This window comes from Lepisma saccharinum, chromosome 16 (assembly GCF_977018435.1).
Source record: "Lepisma saccharinum chromosome 16, izLepSacc3.1, whole genome shotgun sequence".
In the NCBI taxonomy this organism is placed as follows: domain Eukaryota; kingdom Metazoa; phylum Arthropoda; class Insecta; order Zygentoma; family Lepismatidae; genus Lepisma; species Lepisma saccharinum.
In genome coordinates, this window is record NC_139244.1 from 38,824,372 (window position 1) to 38,844,389 (window position 20,018).

Sequence of the window (20,018 nt, forward strand, 5' to 3'; positions counted from 1 at the left end):
CTGCTGCTGTGCGGAAGGCGTATATATACGCCTTATGTTTGTTTCAACTACATTTGATTTACTGTGGCATAGTCACACAGACGTTTGGTGAGATAGTTCTAGCTGTAGTTGAAAACAAAAGATAGTAGCAAGAGAGGAAAAAGAAGAAGATGAAAGAAAGAAAAAGAAGGGGAAAATTAGTTAGGTGGATTGTGCTGCTGCAGTGCAGAAGGCGTATATATATATGCTTTATGTTTGTTTCAACTATATTCAATTATCTGTGGCGTATATAGTCATGCAGACGTTTGGTGAAGATAGTTCTAGCTGTAGTAGAAACAAAAAATAGTAGCAAGTGAGGAAAAAGACAAAAAGAAAGAAGGGAAACATTAGTTTCTTCTTCTTTTTAGTTTTTTCCCTCTTTTGCTACTATTTTTTGTTTCTACTACAGCTAGAACTATCTCACCAAACATCTGCGTGACTATATACGTCACAGTAAATCAAATATAGTTGAAACAAACAAAGCGTACATATATGCCTTCCACACCACAGCAGCACAATGCGAAGGGCGTATACTGAATTTGACGAAAAAACCTACATTTTACAGTAGCAACTTGTTCAACAAATTCCAAACTTAAGGGGTTAATAATGATATGACATGGTATCTGATTTGTAAGTAATTCTCAATTATACATATTTTCTCTTCACCTTGACATACGTATAACTCAGGTTCCTGTATTGGTAGGCCATTGATAAAAATCTGTGTACATTCCTAAGTCAATGTTTCATCACTGGAATTGTTAGATCATACAGGGAGAGAGAAATAACACACAGCAAAATGCTTTCAACTGTTTTTATTAGGGAAGTGGACAGTTCGCCAAGGAAGCTGAGTGAATCTTCAGAATTGAAACAACAACCATGAAACAGTTCTCTCAGGTACAGCAGACTTAACGCCTGCCGAACCTTTACATTGTGGGGGATTACAAATGTCACCCTATCTGTTACAGTTCTCATGAGTTCTTTGCAGTCTTTTTCTTTTAAATTAATAATTATAATTCATACATTATAGTCACTCCAAGTATACAGATATGTAACAAGCCCCTATGTTTTTTGTAAATCTTTGAGTTTTTTTACTGAACGTCAAAAGTGACCACCCACCCTAATCATTGCACAGAAATCTTCCCAACAAAGCTGCGAGTCACTGGACAGCAATTCATTTTACCCAAAACATTTTATTTGGTACTTTTAAATCAAGGTTAACTCTTCGAATTCAGAGCCAGAAGAGGACCTCAAACATTCAGTGAAGTTATGCTTCACATGAAATCATTCACAGCAAACATCGGCTTCATATTTTCGTGTGCCCACCCATTAATCCACGTCATTCTGCTAGAGAAATATGCTTTACAACTGCAATCGACGACAAAAAACTTTTAAAACCTGTTATAAGGCATCAGTGGTCCAGTAATAGGAAAGAGACTGCCCTCTGAGCCACGGACACTCTTTTTTTCTAAACACGTCTTACGTTTTCTCTCAAAAACCTTCCACAGTACCAGAAATATATTCAGAAAATAATAATTAACATTAGTTGAAACTTTACGACAGAAGTAGACCCCAAATTACATTCTCCATGCCATTTTCAAGTGAAGTATAATAAATTCATTTCTTCTTTTTTTTAAAAGCAGGTCTTTCAGCTTTACCATTTAATATACACTGTTTTAAATCCTCTATAGTAGTAGTAGTAGTAATAGTAATATTCTATGGCAATCCATTTCTTTTTAATCTGTTACTAGTACACACTGGATCACCCTAGGCTGTGCTATATATAAATCTAGTATTTTTTTCCATGAAACACCCTCAAAAAAATCACGAAAAGTAAAATGTAACAAAAGAACTGTCATCATGCCAAATCAAATAATACAAGTGCATTGCAACAAAAAAATTACAACAATAATAGCGCTTATTTCTTACAGATCCATGCAGAAATCTCAAAAAATATTTTACACATTTCATAATTATTTACCACAGAAAAGAATGCAAGCATTCTGAATCTCAAAAATTCTTTGCTTTCAAGACAATATTTACTAAACACAATGCTTTCTTGGTTTTTTTTCCAATATATTCTGACAATGGCATACAATCCCGCACCATGATATTCTTAACATATGTTATGGCAATGGAGTAGATACAAAATCATATACTGGTGTTTCATGGAAATCTGGGAGCTTGTTACTTAGTTTTTTTTAGCATTTTTCTCTTACCGTGCTCACGAAATAAATAAATATCCATATTTCAACAACTTAAAGCGAATACAATTTGTTTCATACCTTATAATAAGTTCATTTATATTTTCTTTAACCTCACAGCAAAATTTCCATAATATAATGCTTTAGTGTAAGTTCCAAAAAAATGCCTAAGTAACAAGGAAGTCGAAACATAAATGACAATGATGATGATGATGCTGCAGAAGGCAAAAAGGAGTAAAGACAACCAGACAAGATATTGTATTATGTAATTTTTTTTGTCTGAGAGACCTGCGATCGCTAAGAAAAATATTTTCATCTTTATTTTCTTCATCGATTTGAGCTTCCAGTCTATCTTTTTCTTGTTTCATGATGATTGTTACAAATCTGTAAAAAACAACGCACATTAATTTAGTTTGCTTATAATTTGTCCAGGTTATTTTGTGGCACTTAATAGGAAACATGCATGACATGGAAATCAGTTAAATTAGTAGTAGAAATCAGTGTGTGTAACATCAATACAATTAGTCTTATGAAACTGTCGATTTATAAATTTACTTTACAAAACCAGATTATATGAAATATTCTATTGTACACAGTGTTCAGGAAAAAAGTCATGAACAACAAAACTACATATCTTTGAAATTACTGCACTTATTGCTTTGAATTTTACATAAGCAACATATTTATGGTGAATAAAGATCAGGATTTCGGTACAAAAACTTGGAACATTTTGGGATCTAAAGCAGCATATAAAATGCCATATTGGGTGTTAAAATGGTGAATAAAAATCTAAATCAGATTTAAAAGCTAAACTTATTACACAAAATTAACATTTCACCTCTAATAGCACATTTATATAGTTATCAGAGTATTAAGTTATTCCTGATTAATGGAATCCATTTTGCTTCTCAAATATTTACAGCAGAATTAATCAATTTTCCATGATTTGCATAACTCGCAGGATAATTCAGACTTCTGAAGTGACAGGCAACACATGTTGCTTGGAAGCGAACCCTCAGCAATCAGTGCAACCTTTCGAACCAAAGAGACACGGCAAGCTGCACGTGTTGCTAATAGTTGCTCAAACTGGGCTTGTTTCCTAAATAAAGTGCATTGTGTTGCCTCAGTTTGTTGTTTCATATTTGGGCAGTGAGCTTTCATTTTTTTAAGTTCGTTTTATGCACAAATAGACTAATCAGGACTGGAGCCACACTTTAAAGTGGGACCATGCCACTATGTGCCTCCACCAGGTATTGAACCCGGGATCACTTCATTACAATGAGGCGACGTTACTGTTTCATCATCCATATTTTGATAATTGTCAACAATCCTACACTATTTAGCCTATTTAGTTGCTTATTTGTTTCTTTTCCTGCCAGAAGCGACCCTTTAAGGGTGGAGTGCTGTGGAACAAGGTTCAGTTGACACCATACCTCAATGACCTCATTCCTTCCCTCCCATATGATAGCTGCAAAACTGTTTATATATTTTTTCTTTTAATGTTTTTTTATTATAAATATTTCTAATTCTCTTACTGGATAATTTTCCATATTTTGCACATAAATTATTAGCATAATTGTAAATCATAATACTTTGATGTAGGTAGGGCAAATATTAATAATATCTGACGATAAATGACTTAAATTTCCGCCAAACTGCCTGTCTCTCAAAGTTACAGGATGGTATGTTTCAACAATGGAGAATGCTGCACATGTTGGGGGAGGGGGGCTCATTCCTTCTAAAAACTATATTGCTTTCATTTGACTGCCTTCACTCTGGCTGTGACTTCCTCTGGAGATCTTCAGCCAACCCCCGCTCCCTTCCCTCTCCACTGGTCGAAATTACTATGTGGAACAAAAGCAGTCGCATTTGCCATCCTCGCATGCACATGTTCCAAGCTTGCCTTTTGAGCATCCAACATAATTTTCTTGAGTTTCTCTTTCAGGTTAGGAGTCCTGCACCGAGGCAGTGCGGTCTAAGGTATCATGCTTTGGGCTCCGGCTTCGGAATGTGCACAGGTTCAAGTGTCCTGGCGGTAAGTGTAGTAACTTTTCTCCTGAGATTTCGGCCTGTGTATGGGGCTGGTGGCCACTCATCATCGTGAGGAAATTAGGGAACTACGAATGAGTAGCACAATCCGGTCATGGAAACCTACAATGACTGGGTGTTCATTGTACTGACTACTCGTCACCCCATAACTGGTTGGATGATCTTGGCAGGTGGGAGAGAGGCTGGTAGTCTGTGGGTAGGCCCTGGCCCTCACGGGCTGTTGTGCCACAGTTTTTTACCGTATTTACTCATGTATATTGCACACTTTTTTCCAAAATTTTTGCCCCAAGAAACTGTGGTGTGTATTATGCACGGAATAATTCAGACAGCCAACATGAAACCATGCAGGGTCATTACATGATTTTGGGACACTTGCATTGATTTTTCATGTTTACGGAACCCTATCGTGTTATATATCGTTGTAAAGCTTAAATTCCAGTTTCTGAAAATGGCAATAGTGTTCCATTCAAGATGGCGACATTAATGTGCAATGTGGTTGAAATAAGATCATCACAAAATGAAAGAAAGTTCTGATTTTTCTGGAACTTTCGATGAAAGAAAAGATAAGAAAAAAGAAAATAATAATTAAAATGTATAACTGGTCAAATAATATGACACATATGGAGTGTGTAAATGCCTTAATGGAAGAAATCTTGTGCTGCTAACTGCTAGTTTGAGGGTCCTGGATGTGCCTCTTATATATGTTACGTTAGTCATGGAAAAAGTACAGTGAAACCTCGTTAACCAATGTGAAGGAACTTAAAATGTGGGAAAATGTAAAATTGAGGAATGTATCTATTTTGAATTTTTTGTAGAAAAACTAAAGAGGAAATGAGCAAAACCATGTATAAAAGTTTAAAGGCCATTTTCCACGATTTTTCACTTTGTAATGTAATACTTTGCGGCGGCAAGGAAAGTAGTGAGTTTTGACGGAATTCGAGCATACACTTCCTGTCATATACTTCCTGAGCACTGCAAATCCATAACACAATTTTGATTTCGCTTTTTCTATTACAGAATAAATAAGGTGGTTAAAGAGTGAAAGCTTTGGGATGCTAAACACAGTGGAGGGAGGTGGCATGGGTTGGTGACTTATTGTTTACACAAGAGGATTCTCCTCTTGCTCCACATAGCAACAGGTGACTGACTCATTGAATAGTTTGTCATTCACTTTTGATCGGCATAGCAACAGCTATACAACCTACAACTAAGAAAGCCATTTCTTGAACCTGGATTATACTGCACATTACATAAGATATATTTTTAGTCACTTTCCCCTATGAAAAACCAGGGTGTGCATTATACACACGTAAATACGGTATTATTTCAGGTTATGTACATGTCGAGTCAATTAAGTGCAGTAGTTTCAGAGATGTTATGTTCTTTTTCAGCAGTTTTTTTCTTGACACCCTGTACTTGTGAAAATTGAATAAAAAAGCAGAAACTTTTGTGCTACATTACAGATAAATGTGGAACCCTGACTTTCCTGTATTATATTATTTAACTTTCCTAGTTCTAATATAAAATAATATTAAAATTATTTCTTGGATTTAAAATAGCTTTAGGTATATAGCTGAGGGTCTACTGGATTTACAGATATATTGGGACTAGTAAAATTAGCCAAATTATCAGCCATAGGGATGGTACTAAGAACAACCAAGTCTTGATGTCATCTCTCTCTAGTCTTGAAGTGGACTTTTACAAATTGAGATGGAGACTTAGTATCATAGCCTCCAAGTTTCATTTCAAACTTCATTCTGTTACTCTTTCATGACTTTCTGCATACCTTTGAGCTAAAGTTATATATAAAAAATCACCCCTTCCACAGTCAAGAACAGAAAAGAATAATTTGTGTCAATGAAAGAAATATGATGTATGTATGTGCACAGATACAATCATTCACGATACTACAACCAAATTTTTACTAGCTATCATGAGTACCTTTGCATAAATACATTTTCCATCAACATAGCAAAACCACTTATGAAGAGAACAGGAAAATTTCCCCCCAAAAAAGCAAATCTGTACAGAGTTGTAATAAAACCAATCTCTGTGTATGTTATTTTCTAACATCTAAAAGCAGTTGTGGTAAAACTGAAGTTGACGCTGTGATCTGGCACAAAATGAGCCACAACTTTCAATATCTTTTGATGATACTGGTATAAAATGAACCAATATAAAATTTTACATTCAAATGGAACACTCACCCTGCTAACTAATGAAGTGACTGCCATGGGTTTTATCTTTGATAAAATAACTTCACATTTATAAGAACAGTTTACAGTAAATTACATGAAATTTATAAATACAGGGTGGCTCAAAAAGTCACTTAACACCCTCGGTACAAGGCCACTGCAGCGCGCAACATGGAAATGGTGATGATCAATCGTTATCAGGCCAAGGGGGAACCATATTGACGCCACCCGCGCGGTCGGTGGCCATCTTGATGTCCGCCATATTGAATTCAACTTGAGAATTTTAAATGGGAAGAGGGTGATATGATATATTAAATCAGGCTAGAATTTCACGAGAAATGCAATGGTGAAGGGTTTTTTGATGTATCTTTAACTAGTAAAAAGATTGTACCAATTTGCTCCTTTTCGAGGTGTTAGAAAAATGCCTTAAAATTTGTTTAGCGCATCGGTAATGCATCGAGATCAAAGTGATGTCTAGGGAGAGAAGTTCACATGCCATTTCACAAGATTTTGATCCACGAAGAGCTGCGCATTATGAATGGTTGTCGCGAACAATTTACAGTGTGACGCTTCCATTGAATTAAAAGTCCTTCACAGTGACTAGGAAGTTCATAAACAGAATATGCGACCCCTGTCATCTGATAACTAACTTTGGACAGAAACTGCTTCACAACGTACCCATAGTGTTCTGGTATTCTTCCCTATTGAAAAAACTCTGTAAAAAGTACCTTCTTCCATAAGCAAGGATGAAAAAAACTGTTTATTTAACAAATCCAAGTAGCCCTAAGCATTTAAGGTTCCGTTGCTGGAAAATTGACTAACAAACAGTGTTCCACTCAGCACGCGACACCATTAACTTACCAGCACTAACCATTCAGCTTTGATCTGTCGAAAATGAGTTATCAGATAAAAAGCATCGAATATTCTGTTTATGAACTTCCTTATGAACATAAACATTAGCCTTGTCACTGTGAAGGACTTTTCATTTAATGGAAGCGTCACACTGTAAATTGTTCGCGACAACCATTCATAATGCGCAGCTCTTCGTGGATTAAAATCGTGTGAAATGGCATGTGAACTTCTCTCCCTAGACGTCACTTTGATCTTGATGCATTACCGATGCGCTAAATAAATTTAAGACACTTTTGTAACACCTCGAAAAGGAGCAAATTTGTACAAGAATTCAGTCATAACTTTTTACTGGTTAAAGATACATCAAAAAAACCTTTACCATTGCATTTCTCGTGAAATTCTAGCCTGATTTGATATATCATATCACCCCCTTCCCATTTAAAATTCTAAAGTTGAATTCAAGATGGCGGACATCAAGATGGCCACCGACCATGCGGGTGGCGTCAATTAGGTTCCCCCTTGGCCTGATAACGATTGATCATCACCATTTCCATGTTGCACGCTGCAGTGGCCTTGTACCGAGGGTGTTAAGTGATTTTTTGAGCCACCCTGTATATCAGATCAGTAAAATTATCGGCAATTCTATGCTTATATCTGCCACTGCTGATAAATCACCAATTCTTCGGTACAATCCCTTGTATTGCTGTTCAAGTGTAAGGGAGCTCTCAGACTGAAGTAACAGGCAGCAGGTGAGAAGTGACACACGTCTCTTGGTGGCAATCTGCACATGTTTATTAGACTGGGTTGTTTTGTGCATTGTGTCATCTCGGTCTGTGCCGCATGGTCAATGCTTGCCTTAAGACTGAAGGGGTTTGTGTTGCTTGTCACCTGTTGGTTTAGTTAGTATTCGAATAAAATAAAGTAAAAACTTGGCTGCAACACTGATCAAGTGAGCTTCAAAATGCCATATTTGTCATTTTAAAGATGGTGCCTCCTCTACACACTTGCACCAGTGAAGAGGAGTGGTTTCTTGCTCTTGTCAGCCTAAAACTTACAGAAATTTTTCGGCAAATGAAAGTTCGATATTTCTATGCAAGTTTACGAATGGAGGAGAAAGTTCAACAATGGTCTCAATTTGCAGGCAGATGAGTGGAAAGGCCTTCACAGGGGCTCGTAAGTGACTGCACGTGGACCTCAGACTTATTATTCTTGAAGTATACAGGCAATAACTCAAAACTTGAAAATACATGTAGATGAGCATTAGGTCTGTGCAAAAATGCAGCAAACGTGTGCAACCCTACATATAGAAATCTACTAGATAAGAAGCTAAAACAAATTAAGGTTTTCATTTCATTCTACCTCGTAATAACAAAAATAAATTTGGAATAAAATTGGTGTATTTTATTAATTTCTAATAGTAATTACTGTAAAATAACACTTATGACCAGTGCTCGAAAAATCTTCTTCAGAGCTAGGTGCCAGCTCTGAATATCAAGCGCCAGGAAACCACCTACTAGCAATTGTGCATACTACGGTGTTTCAAAAGTTGTGCAACCCAAACTTTGAAAATTTTCATCTCGAAAAGCGTAAGAGATATATACAACGGGTTTTCTGCATTATAAAGCCTCATCCGTTGAGATATTTTTCAATGCTAAAAAATTATCAGTTTACACCACACATAAAATTAGATAAATTAATAACTGGTGAAAGGCAGTGTTAAATTTTTCTAGAAATGCATTTTTGAGTGAGAAAAATATGTAAGAAATTATCAAAGGGTTATAATTAGATATCGGATGCCATGTCAATCTGTCATTTGCGACCAATATTGATCATGTGCAACATTTGATAAGATTTTTTACTGGCGATTTTATGGGTTCAGTGGTGAAAAAGTGCCATTTTTGGTACATATCCTCCGTAAATGGCAACACTAGCAGGTTTTGTCAACAGACGCACGCAACATGTGCTTAAATATTGGCCATACTCCATGACATGGGCTAGGTGGCAGAACAGCCTCAGGCAACCGGGATTTTTGAAGCCCTGCTTGTGACTGTGGTAATAATTATTGTTATTTCTAGTAATCAAGCTTTATCAATGACCTGACACCCCTCCCCCACACACAAATTTCAGAGACGCTCATGCCTGTCACATGTCACTTCAGTCTGGAAACTTCCCCAAGTATTTGTTCAAAGTAGTAGTGCCTTAGTCCCAGTAACTTCTGGACGTCAGTACTTACTTTCAATCTTCGGTGGCTCAGCAGGTTTAAGTGGGCGGAGTGTGTTGAATCCAGGAGGTGGGGTGGCACCTGCTGGAGGCCACGAGTGTCCAACAAGTCCAAAGTCATTGAAGGGGAGCAAGTTAGGGTACATAGGTCCGGCTGAGTCGGCCAGCGACTCTAGTGACTTCATCCAGTGGGGAGGGGAATCGGAGCGAATGTCTGTCATGGGACCCGATGACACGATTGCGGGATCCATTGTGGTCCAGTCTGTGGGTGAAGTTCGCCACCCTGAAAGAAGAAAATATATTTTTAATTTCATTAATACTACTATTACTATTTTGCATTCATAGGTTTTGAACAAGATCAGGGTGACCACTCTAGGACCATGATAAAATTCAAGTATAATTCCCGGTTTTCAAGGTAAACTTTCCAAAATATTCAAGGGTACAAGCAGATGTTTTCTGTATGTTAGCCTTACACGTCTCTCACCATCCCCACACATACACATATAAATACATTAACAGTATAAAGGGTCTGTGCAATTCCAATTGATTCAAAAATTCAAATTCAATTCAATATATATATATACACATGTATAAACATGTATGTAATATTTTAATTTAAGGGGTGGAGCTTGCATTTGTCATTTCACATACTCAGACTCCAAATACATCTACAAACACAAGTCACAAATATTACGGGATATACTAATCTTCGAAAAATTGTTCATTGTATAAGCAGTTCTTACTCAAAATTACCTAATCAATTCAAGATACCTTGCAATCGTGTCATTCTTTAGAATGAAGGGATCTGAACCAGTTAATTGATGGGGTGATGTAAACTACTCATCATTCATCCTCTTGATGAGACCACTCGTCATTGACATGACGAGTTATTGCTTGGCATGCGAAAGGTACAAATTACACAAAAGGAATTAAACTACTGAAAAGACAATGGCAACTCGTTGGATTTTGTGAACCGTTGAACCTGTATCATGGCTGGGTGTAGGATAATTACCTGTCTAACTGAAGTCTCTGAGCTGAATGAAAATAGCGAAGTCCTCTGTAAGCTTCTAACTTGTTGACCAAAGCGTGCTTCCACTATCGACCTCCTGTCTTGCTGACCTCCTCTCTCTACCAACTCAATTCCCAAAGTCCAGTCCCTTCCCAGCTTGTCTCACCTCTATATTCTCTGGCCATCGAGCTCTTCCTCGATGCCGAATCGCCGAATCGTGTTTATTATCATAATTGCTACCATGCAAACCGCTGACACCAAACCCAGAAGTGTTACCTATTTCCTGAATGCTCAGGAGGTTTGCATGGCACAACACAATGCATTGTAAACATGCCTAAGAGGCTTGAGACAGCTGAGAGAAAAACAAATGAATGCCCTGGTCAACATGAAGCGTTCAGAGAGACTTAATAAAATAAACATACAATCCTATGGATTGATACGTTCGCGCCGCCTAGGAAAAATTTTCCTTTGAAAATTTAAAAGTCAAATCGCAAAGCTTGACATGACTCAGGTTCGCCAATTCCATATATTTCTTAAAAAACCCAAATATACAAAAGAAATACACCATAACATAACTTTCCCTTGTTTGCTGTAGCCTGAAGGAAAAAAAAATTATTCCCTAAACTTTATAATGAATAATACCCTTAATACTAACAAATTCGTATGTTTATACGATGTAAAAAACAATAATATATACTATTATAGGACTAGAAATCACAAAAGTTCGTGTCGTTAAGCGAAAAAACTCTTAATGTACCACATTTTGTGCGTACGTACTGTTTATTATGTATAATAGCTCATCCATTTGCTCCGAGTCAAGAGTCTGTGATGCCTCGCCACGCGGTAACGACTCTGTGTGTTCCGCGAAGCTAACGGCTGGAGCATCTTGCAAGATGGAACAAAATTCACAATGTTGGTTTATATTGCCGCTCGATATAAACTCTTTAAAACAAAAAATACCTTAAAAAGGTGCACAAATAAGTACACGTAAGTAAGCATGTAAAACATTGTCACATCTCACTGTTTTGTCCGTGTGAAAGCCTGATTATATAAAAAATGCGTATGTTTTACGAACTATGTAGCACTGCACTCCTAACATCGCCAAATATATAAACTTGCATGGCTGTGTTGCACATTCCAATGTATTATTATACAATATTCAAATGCATATAGTGAGTTACACTGAAAACTGTCGCTGGTAAAACTTAAGTATAGCGTTCAATTTTCTTTTCTACGTTTAAACTGTACACTGTATACACAACTATGGCGTGGTGAATACCTTTGTATGACTGCACACAAAATTAATAATCTTCCAAGTGACAAAACTATGTGCTTAAGTTATAAATATCAAAAATGTTTTGCGAACAAATATGTCGCTTTCAATCTTCCATGTTGGTGAGAAGAAAGAGAAAAAAAAAAATAACAATAATACCTGCATGCGACAAACATATGCATAAAATATTGGCACTAAAGCATGCTTTCTAAAATGTTCGAAAGTGCTATAATTATGTTATTTGTATTGCTTGCATGTCCATTTATTATTCGAAGTGCAAAATTTCATCGTAAAAAAAAATTATGCACTAATTGATGCGAACACTGGTCACTTGACACCACTGGTGCGTGTCGCTTCCTTGTAGTATGATGTACACTTGCATGCATATAAAACTAGTTCTTATGCATGACACAAAACTAAAAAATGTATATAAGGGCTATGGAAAAATATTGTTTCCCATAATGCATGTTAAATAACCAAATAGATACACATGATAGGAGCTCGCATGTGTATGTGTAGAAACACTGTAGCACAATTCTGTAATTATTGTTTGTGACCAGAACTGCTGTTTGTATAATGTATGTTTTCTCTGCTTCCTCTTCTTTCTGGATTGCTTGTCGTCTTGACTGCATTGGGGCAATGTAAAAATGTAGTAAATTACCCGTAGAACTTGGAAGATGGGGAAAAGTTGTAGTTCGAACTGCAGTGTGGAGGGAAATTTATCTAGCTCCATCACTAGGTGTTGTTGATAATGTGTAGTCTGTTATACTGGGAAATGTATGGTTGACTACATCCTTCCTGTAAAAGGTAGTCTCCGTGTAGTAATTAGAAATGTCTGCATGTCTCCCTCAAATTGGTGGTGACGATTCTCTTCTTGAAATAGTGCTTAAAATGTCTGCATGTCTCCCTCGTAGAATGGTAATCAGTCTTTCTGCCTGGTAATAGACTGCCTGCGGATGTCCGTCATGAAAAATGCCCATGGATGGTGTAGGCATTGCTTGTCCATGGTGCTCCGTATAGACAGGTTAGGTTAAAAGGAAAAATTATGACAAAGAAAGGAAATTGCAATAGGATGGGTATATATAATTCAAGTATGCATGTACACAAAACCAACTAATTTCCACTGCCTTTTCTTTAAAATTAAATTAAATTGTCTCATCAAAAATAGAATATGATTAAAATAAATTGATAAAATAATTGCCATAACTCTTTGAAAATAAATAAGGAAAATTTAAATAAAATATCCAACCGTAATTTAAAATATTAATGTCCATGATTAATGTGTTGCCTTAACCTATTAATTATTACTGCTCTGCTCTGAATTAATCTGTTTCACAAGCTGATGATGCTTATAAAAATAATATCCTACGGTTGCGGTTAATAACACATTCCAAATAACAAAAACTAATATAGACATAGGCAAAGGGTTTAGAACTAATTCTTTAAATAAAATGCTCTTACTAATTGATTGATTAAGTTGTTTTAAAGCAAGTTCAAGCGGAGTCCATTGGGGAATAGTGAAATGAGATAAATTCTTGGGGATATTAAGTAATAACTCAATTTCCTGCATTTTGACTTGTTCGAAAGCTAAAATTCTTGTGTGTAAAATTTGTTGATCCACAATAATCTGCGAAAAATCCTGATAATTAAAAAATAAAAATTCCCCTTCGTTAAGCTGAATTGATCTGTGCGTGTTCAAATTATTGTTCAAATTCTGAATAACAATAAATTGACCTGAGCCTGATATTAAAATACCATTACGTGTCCTAATGAACTGAAATGATTTATTGTCAGTAATAGATTTCACTTCAAAATTACAAGAAACTGACCTATTGTGTAAAAGTAAATCTTCCAAACACTGTACATCTCTATCGATGGTAACTTCACTATGCGAGCAGAGATAAAAAAAGTTTTTAAGCTCGCATGCACTCTCAACAATTTGCACTAATCGTGGACTTCCCTTATGTTGCATACTATAGGTTAACTCTGGGATTCGAATGCGAGACCATGAATTGTTATGCAAAATGCCTAAGTTAACTGCTCGAAAAATAGGAGCGATGTCATTCATCTGTACTAAAGGTGTCTCTAGAAGTAAATGAAATGATCTACTACTGGGTTCATAATTAATCAAATATACTTTGGTCAATGAATAAAATAATCCTATGTCTGTTTTATAAAGTGAATCTTTAAAATCGGGATGATGCTGAATGAATGTACGAAGCCAATTAGGAGTTAAAATGTGATAAGATAATTTTCCCGAGGCTATTTCCATAATTATAAAATCTAAACGCTCAATCATCTCAGAGGCGTGCAATAAGGCAACTATATGTCTCTCCTCATTATAATCATAACAAAATTTGGCTAATAATTCTTCCTTTAAATGCAAAACTGATTGCTTTAAAACTACCAAAATCCCATTAACAATGTTCACCATTTTTACTTGACTCTGTTTCATATTCTGTACTTCCTGAATAATATGATGTTGATTGGCTGCTAAAGTTTTAACTGATTGGGATAAATGATGAACTGACATAGTATTGAAAACAGAAAGTCCTGCACTGAACAAATTTATTAAATTAAAAAAAATCTGCCTCTTTTCCCTGTTATGAATATTAGTAACATTCTGATATAAATTTTGGCAATTAGGCCTTACGTCTCCTACTGTAAATTTACATGGGAAATACTGAGAAATTTCGGTAAGATAATCATTAATTTTGGTACTGGTATCATTATGAATGACTTTCCATTGCGCACATGCAGAGTCATTGTCAGCCTGAATATGTGCATCAATGAATATGTTCACAGTTGTAAAAATATTCTTACTACTATGAATGGTTAACCCTTGTCTCTCATAATATAAGCCTAATGATTTAAAAAATATGTCTTGCGACTGTTCATTGTTGGGTAAAGATCCAATAAAATGAATCAGGGATAGGAGTAGGATTAAAATCCAAAATAGGAAAGTAATTCTGCTAGTAGCCATGCTTCTGTAATAAAAAAAAATTTCCTGCATCAGTACAGCTTGACGTTGGGATATATACCTTAGTAAAGCTAAAATTATGCTGATGTAATAACTAAGTATGGGATCAGATAAGTAACTAGATCGATGTTAGGGAAGGGGTGGGAAATAACACATCAGCAATATCATGCGAAAGATGTTAGAGAGATACCGTAACTCTTCAGTTCGTGAAAATCATGGGGCATAACAATGTTTATCGTACAGATCTGTGGCTTAATGAGCTGTTTAGAATACCAAACGTATCTGAAGATATAGTGAATTTTATACCATTAGGCGCCGAAAGTGTTACGTGGGTGGAAAGAATACGCCACCTTGTGACTTACACCATTAGGGATAGGTTCTGTAGGGAAGTCAACACCTTGTCCCAATTAAAAGACTTAGTGCGCGAGTACTGGGGGCAATTACAAACCTTGAAAGAGCTAATATCGACCTGTCCCAAAAACCTGGAGAGAAGATTGGGCGCCCTCCAGGTTGAACTAGAATCGGTAGAGGAGGATTTCCTGTGGTTAGGGAACCTATTCCTAACCTGCAGGGAATGGTACTTGTTCGTGGAAATCGTGGAATAGGGTGAGTGATCAAAATTTTCCTAAAACTAATAATAATAATTTCGCAAATTATAACATTTGTGATAAACCACACTGTTTAAATTTGGAAAGGCTAACGATGCCGTGGCGACTCTTGCTGCACATGCCTGTGCCAATCACCGAGGCTTAGCCTGGCATGTTGCTAATAATCTTGATTACTCTAAGTGCATAAAGTGCTAAAATTGCCCTTTTGTAGAAATTTCCCTGATTTTATCAAAATTTCGTTTATTTTTATCCTGATTTAAACCAACTGTACGTCGATTTCCCAAAAAAAACTTGCTTACTATAAATATCTCTATGAAAAACGGGAAAATTTGGCGAGAAAAACGCAGAAAATTCGTCGTGTTGTTCCTTTGAAAAATTATTGGTCGTGATTAACCTGAAGTGCATAAATGCGACGTTTTACGGAAAAATTTATCTATATAGAACAAAATATCCCTAACATTGTTTACATGAACTTCTATCGTAAAAATCAAATTCTGATGGCTATATGCGTAACTAAACTGATCCCCTAAAATTTTACTGAACGAACGCCACTAACTCAAAAAAAAATATGCAAAGCCTGTGGTAAGTGTTTCTGAGCTTCTAGCGTGTTCAAAGTACTCGGAAGAGAGCTTGAGTGCGGAAAAGGAATTTGCAAATTCAGCTGCAATGTATTTCTGCTTATCGTTGCATTCTTCGTAGTCGCTTGGATGGACTGAACAAATTTCTTTACAGCGACAGGCGTGATCGGCGACTTCGGGGAAGTTCGGGTTCCGTTCGGGAGGTGGAGGGAAAAAGGTCGCTGCTTCGGGCAGCGGGCATAGAAACTGAGAAGGAAAATGCAACGCCAGGATTCGTTGATACATGGAATGACGCGTAACTGTTTACAAAACTTTAACTTACTACGAACAAAGTCTAGTAAGCGCTGCGGGAGTTCGAAATAAAGTCAAGGACTTTGAAATGACGTAATAAATTGGATGGAAAGAAAAACTTCGTTGCGCTTGCGAGAGTGTGTTACTTGAACACTTCCGTCCTCGTAATAACAACAGTTGGGAAGCTGTTAGCCAACTAAATGACTAATAAACATTGCATAAGGTACAAACAAACATAAAAAATGAATTATACTTAAAATTTGAATCGTAATTAATATAAAATTCTAGTCGAACATGGGGTCGTAGAAAATATGGTCTGTAAACGAAACAACAGGTTCGGAAACCTGAAAATTTGGCTTACTTTCTGCTTTTAAAGTAACACTTGAAACTTTCTCGATTTTTACGGGTGACTGATTCGCAAATAACTCTTTAACTTTTACAACTGGCTGAACACAGGGTGAAATAGGCAATTCACTTTCCATTTTGCGACTGTTTTGAACAAAATTAGGACCCTTGCTTACGGCAAATTTCTGAACTCTATCTTTAACGGATAAAATATTCTTCGGCAAATCTATACTGTCGTCTTTAGTGACTAAACTATTTCTGGATACGTCTTGAACTTCTTGTTGTGCAATATGTGTAATAAGAACAGTTGGAGGAAAGGGCGGGGGAATTGGCGGGTGACTCGTTTTTAATGGTACCACTTCAACAATCGGTGCAACATCGTCGTAAATCGGATCAATGGACGGTGAATCATTATTAAGTTTGCTCAACGGTAATTCGTTGGTACACTCATGGTCATAAGTAATGGATTTCTTGCGTTGACATTGAAAATAACAGATTATGAAAATTATAAAAATACTAATAATAAATGTTGTTAATAATAAAATTGTAATTATATTATAAGGATAGTCAAAAGACTTGTTCAACAGATAAATAAAATTATAAGCTTTTACGTATGGAAGAAATCCGTTTAAAATAACTAAAATCGCAATGATTTTCATGTTGCTTAGGCAATCAAAACAAACAGTTCTTCAAAGCTAATACGTACTTTAAGCCTGCCTAGTCTAAGTAGTAGATATTTTAACTCAACTTTTAATTATTTCTGACTCTAGGCTCAAATTATCTGCGTGATTTATTTATTTAATATAATTTATTTATTCTCTAAATTTATTAGCACTGTTTAACTTATGTTATTTTAAATTTACTGCAAACTTATCTAATTTCAGGTGTTATGTTTAAATACTTAAAATGAATTGAACCGTACTAAAGTACAAGGTAAGGAAAAATTGAGTCTGATTTACTCCTGACTACCTGAAATAAAATAATAATTATTATTTATGCGATCTTTGAATGCATTAAAATACTAACATCACTAAAACTTGAAGAATCTTTAATTCTCTCAACTCATTCTCAAATATGCTTAGCATATTATTGTGGCAAAGTTAGAAACTAAAACCGTTGTGGTTTACTCATTATCATTCTGCGATGGCAGAATGGATTTCCAGGATTATCGGTTGCAATCCAATATCCGAAGGAAAATACTTGTTAGTGGAGCGCAATAAAATCTTGACGTCGACGTCTACATATTCATATAATATAAATATTCTCATAACTGGCGCTTAAAAATAAACTTTGCTAATATAATCATATACCTTCTTCTGAAGAGTAACTATAAAATTCTAGTGATGTATTCGCTGAGCTAGTATTATTACATACTGCAAAAAAAACTTTTGTGCCTAAAGCACATTATTAAATAATAAGTCTGCTTTTAATTGTTAATATTATTATTAGTGCTATTCTATTATAAATTATTATTATGTCACGCGAGTGGATTTAATATATTAGACCTGTTTCACTTTAATAAATGCCGTAACTTGGAGCAAACTTGCAATATTTATATTTAAGATTTTTAAAACAATCTGCATTTTAAAGTTTTTAACATTCGAATCTACAACGTGCTAAGGATAAATATTCAACTGTCAAACGAAACAATGTTTCGGACAGGAAAAAAAAATATATAGATATAAACTAACAATAAAATCTCGTTAATATGTGAGAAACGTCCACGCCGTGTGATGCTCTCCTAATTCTCTTCTAGTTATTCAAAATAAGTTGGCTGTGCCTAACTTTGCTTAAAGCATATAAGTATATGTATATCTGTGTACGGATTCATTCATTCTCGTCACTACTGCTTACCTGTGAACGGACATCTCTCGTCACTGCAGCCTAATAATACATCTATTACTTCTCAACTAGAACTTTTAATTAATCGGGCGGTTTATATCCTAAATCACGGTACGAACCTTGTACATGCGTGTCGAGGAATATAATTGGCGTTTCGTTTCTTTACATATTAACATGAATTAAAATTTTTCAGGCAATGTATGCGTAAGTTAAGGTAACGTAAGGCAAGTGACTATCTCGTATAAACTTGACTATCTCCTTAATCTAAGCTCCCTTCATGAGGTGCTAGGAGACTTCAGTCATTAAGAATATAAATGAGTGGTCCTCGGGGCCTTATTCGTTCCCAAAACTATATATGTATAAAATATAATATCCTCGTAGCAAAAAGTCTTAGCAGTCATAGTTCAAGCATTCTAAATCCTTTACAAGTTACGGTCAGTTTTAAACCAAATTTAAATTAAACTTTTAAGAAATTTCAATTAATAATAATAACAAAAATAAAATATTATCGTTAAAATGTACCATAGTGCCGATTGACTCTGACTCGGTGGCACTAATTTATTTTCCTCATTCATAAATAACTTTAAAATCCACTTTTAATCCACGTTGTTAATTAATTAAAATGTTAAAGGGTAAAATCGTTTACTGTTCACTGTAGCTTACTGCATCCTCATAACCAACGTTGTAATAATTTTCGTATTCAAGATTATGTAAAAAAAATTCGAAAATCACTGTCAATGCAAGAAATCATCAAATCTAAATGCCTATTCCTTATTCCTTATGTAAAATTCTGGATGGTAAAAATTTCCCAGGTGGGAATTTGTCGTAGCCATGGTACCGGGTTCGTGAGTGAACCATAGAGCTACCAGGAGCAGATTGATAGGGAATCGTCCACGGACGTCCCTGGGCCGGCCACATTTTTGATGAAATGGGCCTCCCTAAAATCCGACATCGAACCTTCCGCCACGCGGAATGCCGGACGCTCCTGATACCATAGCGCCAGCCCGACGCGGGTAACCGCGACGGAGCTAGGGCGCAGTTCCTCCGCATTCTTACATTTCGCTGATTATCGACCCAAACTCGAGATCGATAAATTTCATCGCATTCATCCTCATGTTAGACTAAACATCTATCATGGCATATTTAAATTCTTCTCCCCCCATTAATGCAAAAAAGCTTTAAGCCCTATGTATTTTCAAAATTGAAATATGGCAAGGACATACCAAAAAAAACTAAACAAATGAGCAAAATTTTGGGGTGGGATTTGAACTAGCACTCCACTACGTGTCAAAATTTGGGGTGGGGTTGAATCCTAAACTGGTTAACAAACTTTTTTCTCATCGCATTTCCGAAAAAATGCATGAGAAGCCCTAGCAAATCCACCACGTGTCAAAATTTTGGGTGGGGTTTAAATTTAAACTGGTTGTTGAAACCTCTTTTCTCATCGCATTTCCGAAAAAATGGATGAAAGCCCTAAGCACCTCCATCCACGTGTCATGCTATTTTCTCATCGCATTTCCGCAAAAATGGATGAAAACCCTAAGCACCTCCATCCAC

The 20,018-nt window shown here is 36.0% G+C and overlaps 1 protein-coding gene across 1 annotated transcript in view; it reads right to left on the minus strand.

The window, feature by feature from the left end:
- Positions 1-821: 821 nt before the first annotated feature.
- The window catches only part of LOC146000415 (uncharacterized), a 70,145-nt gene continuing 50,948 nt past the window's right edge, over positions 822-20,018 (minus strand). Inside the window, exons 11-12 of the mRNA XM_083138016.1 lie at positions 9,549-9,818; positions 822-2,603 (exon numbers count right to left, since the gene is read on the minus strand). Coding sequence (XP_082994142.1) covers positions 2,596-2,603; positions 9,549-9,818 — 278 coding nt within the window. The 3' untranslated portion in view covers positions 822-2,595. The remainder of the gene's footprint in view (positions 2,604-9,548; positions 9,819-20,018) is intronic.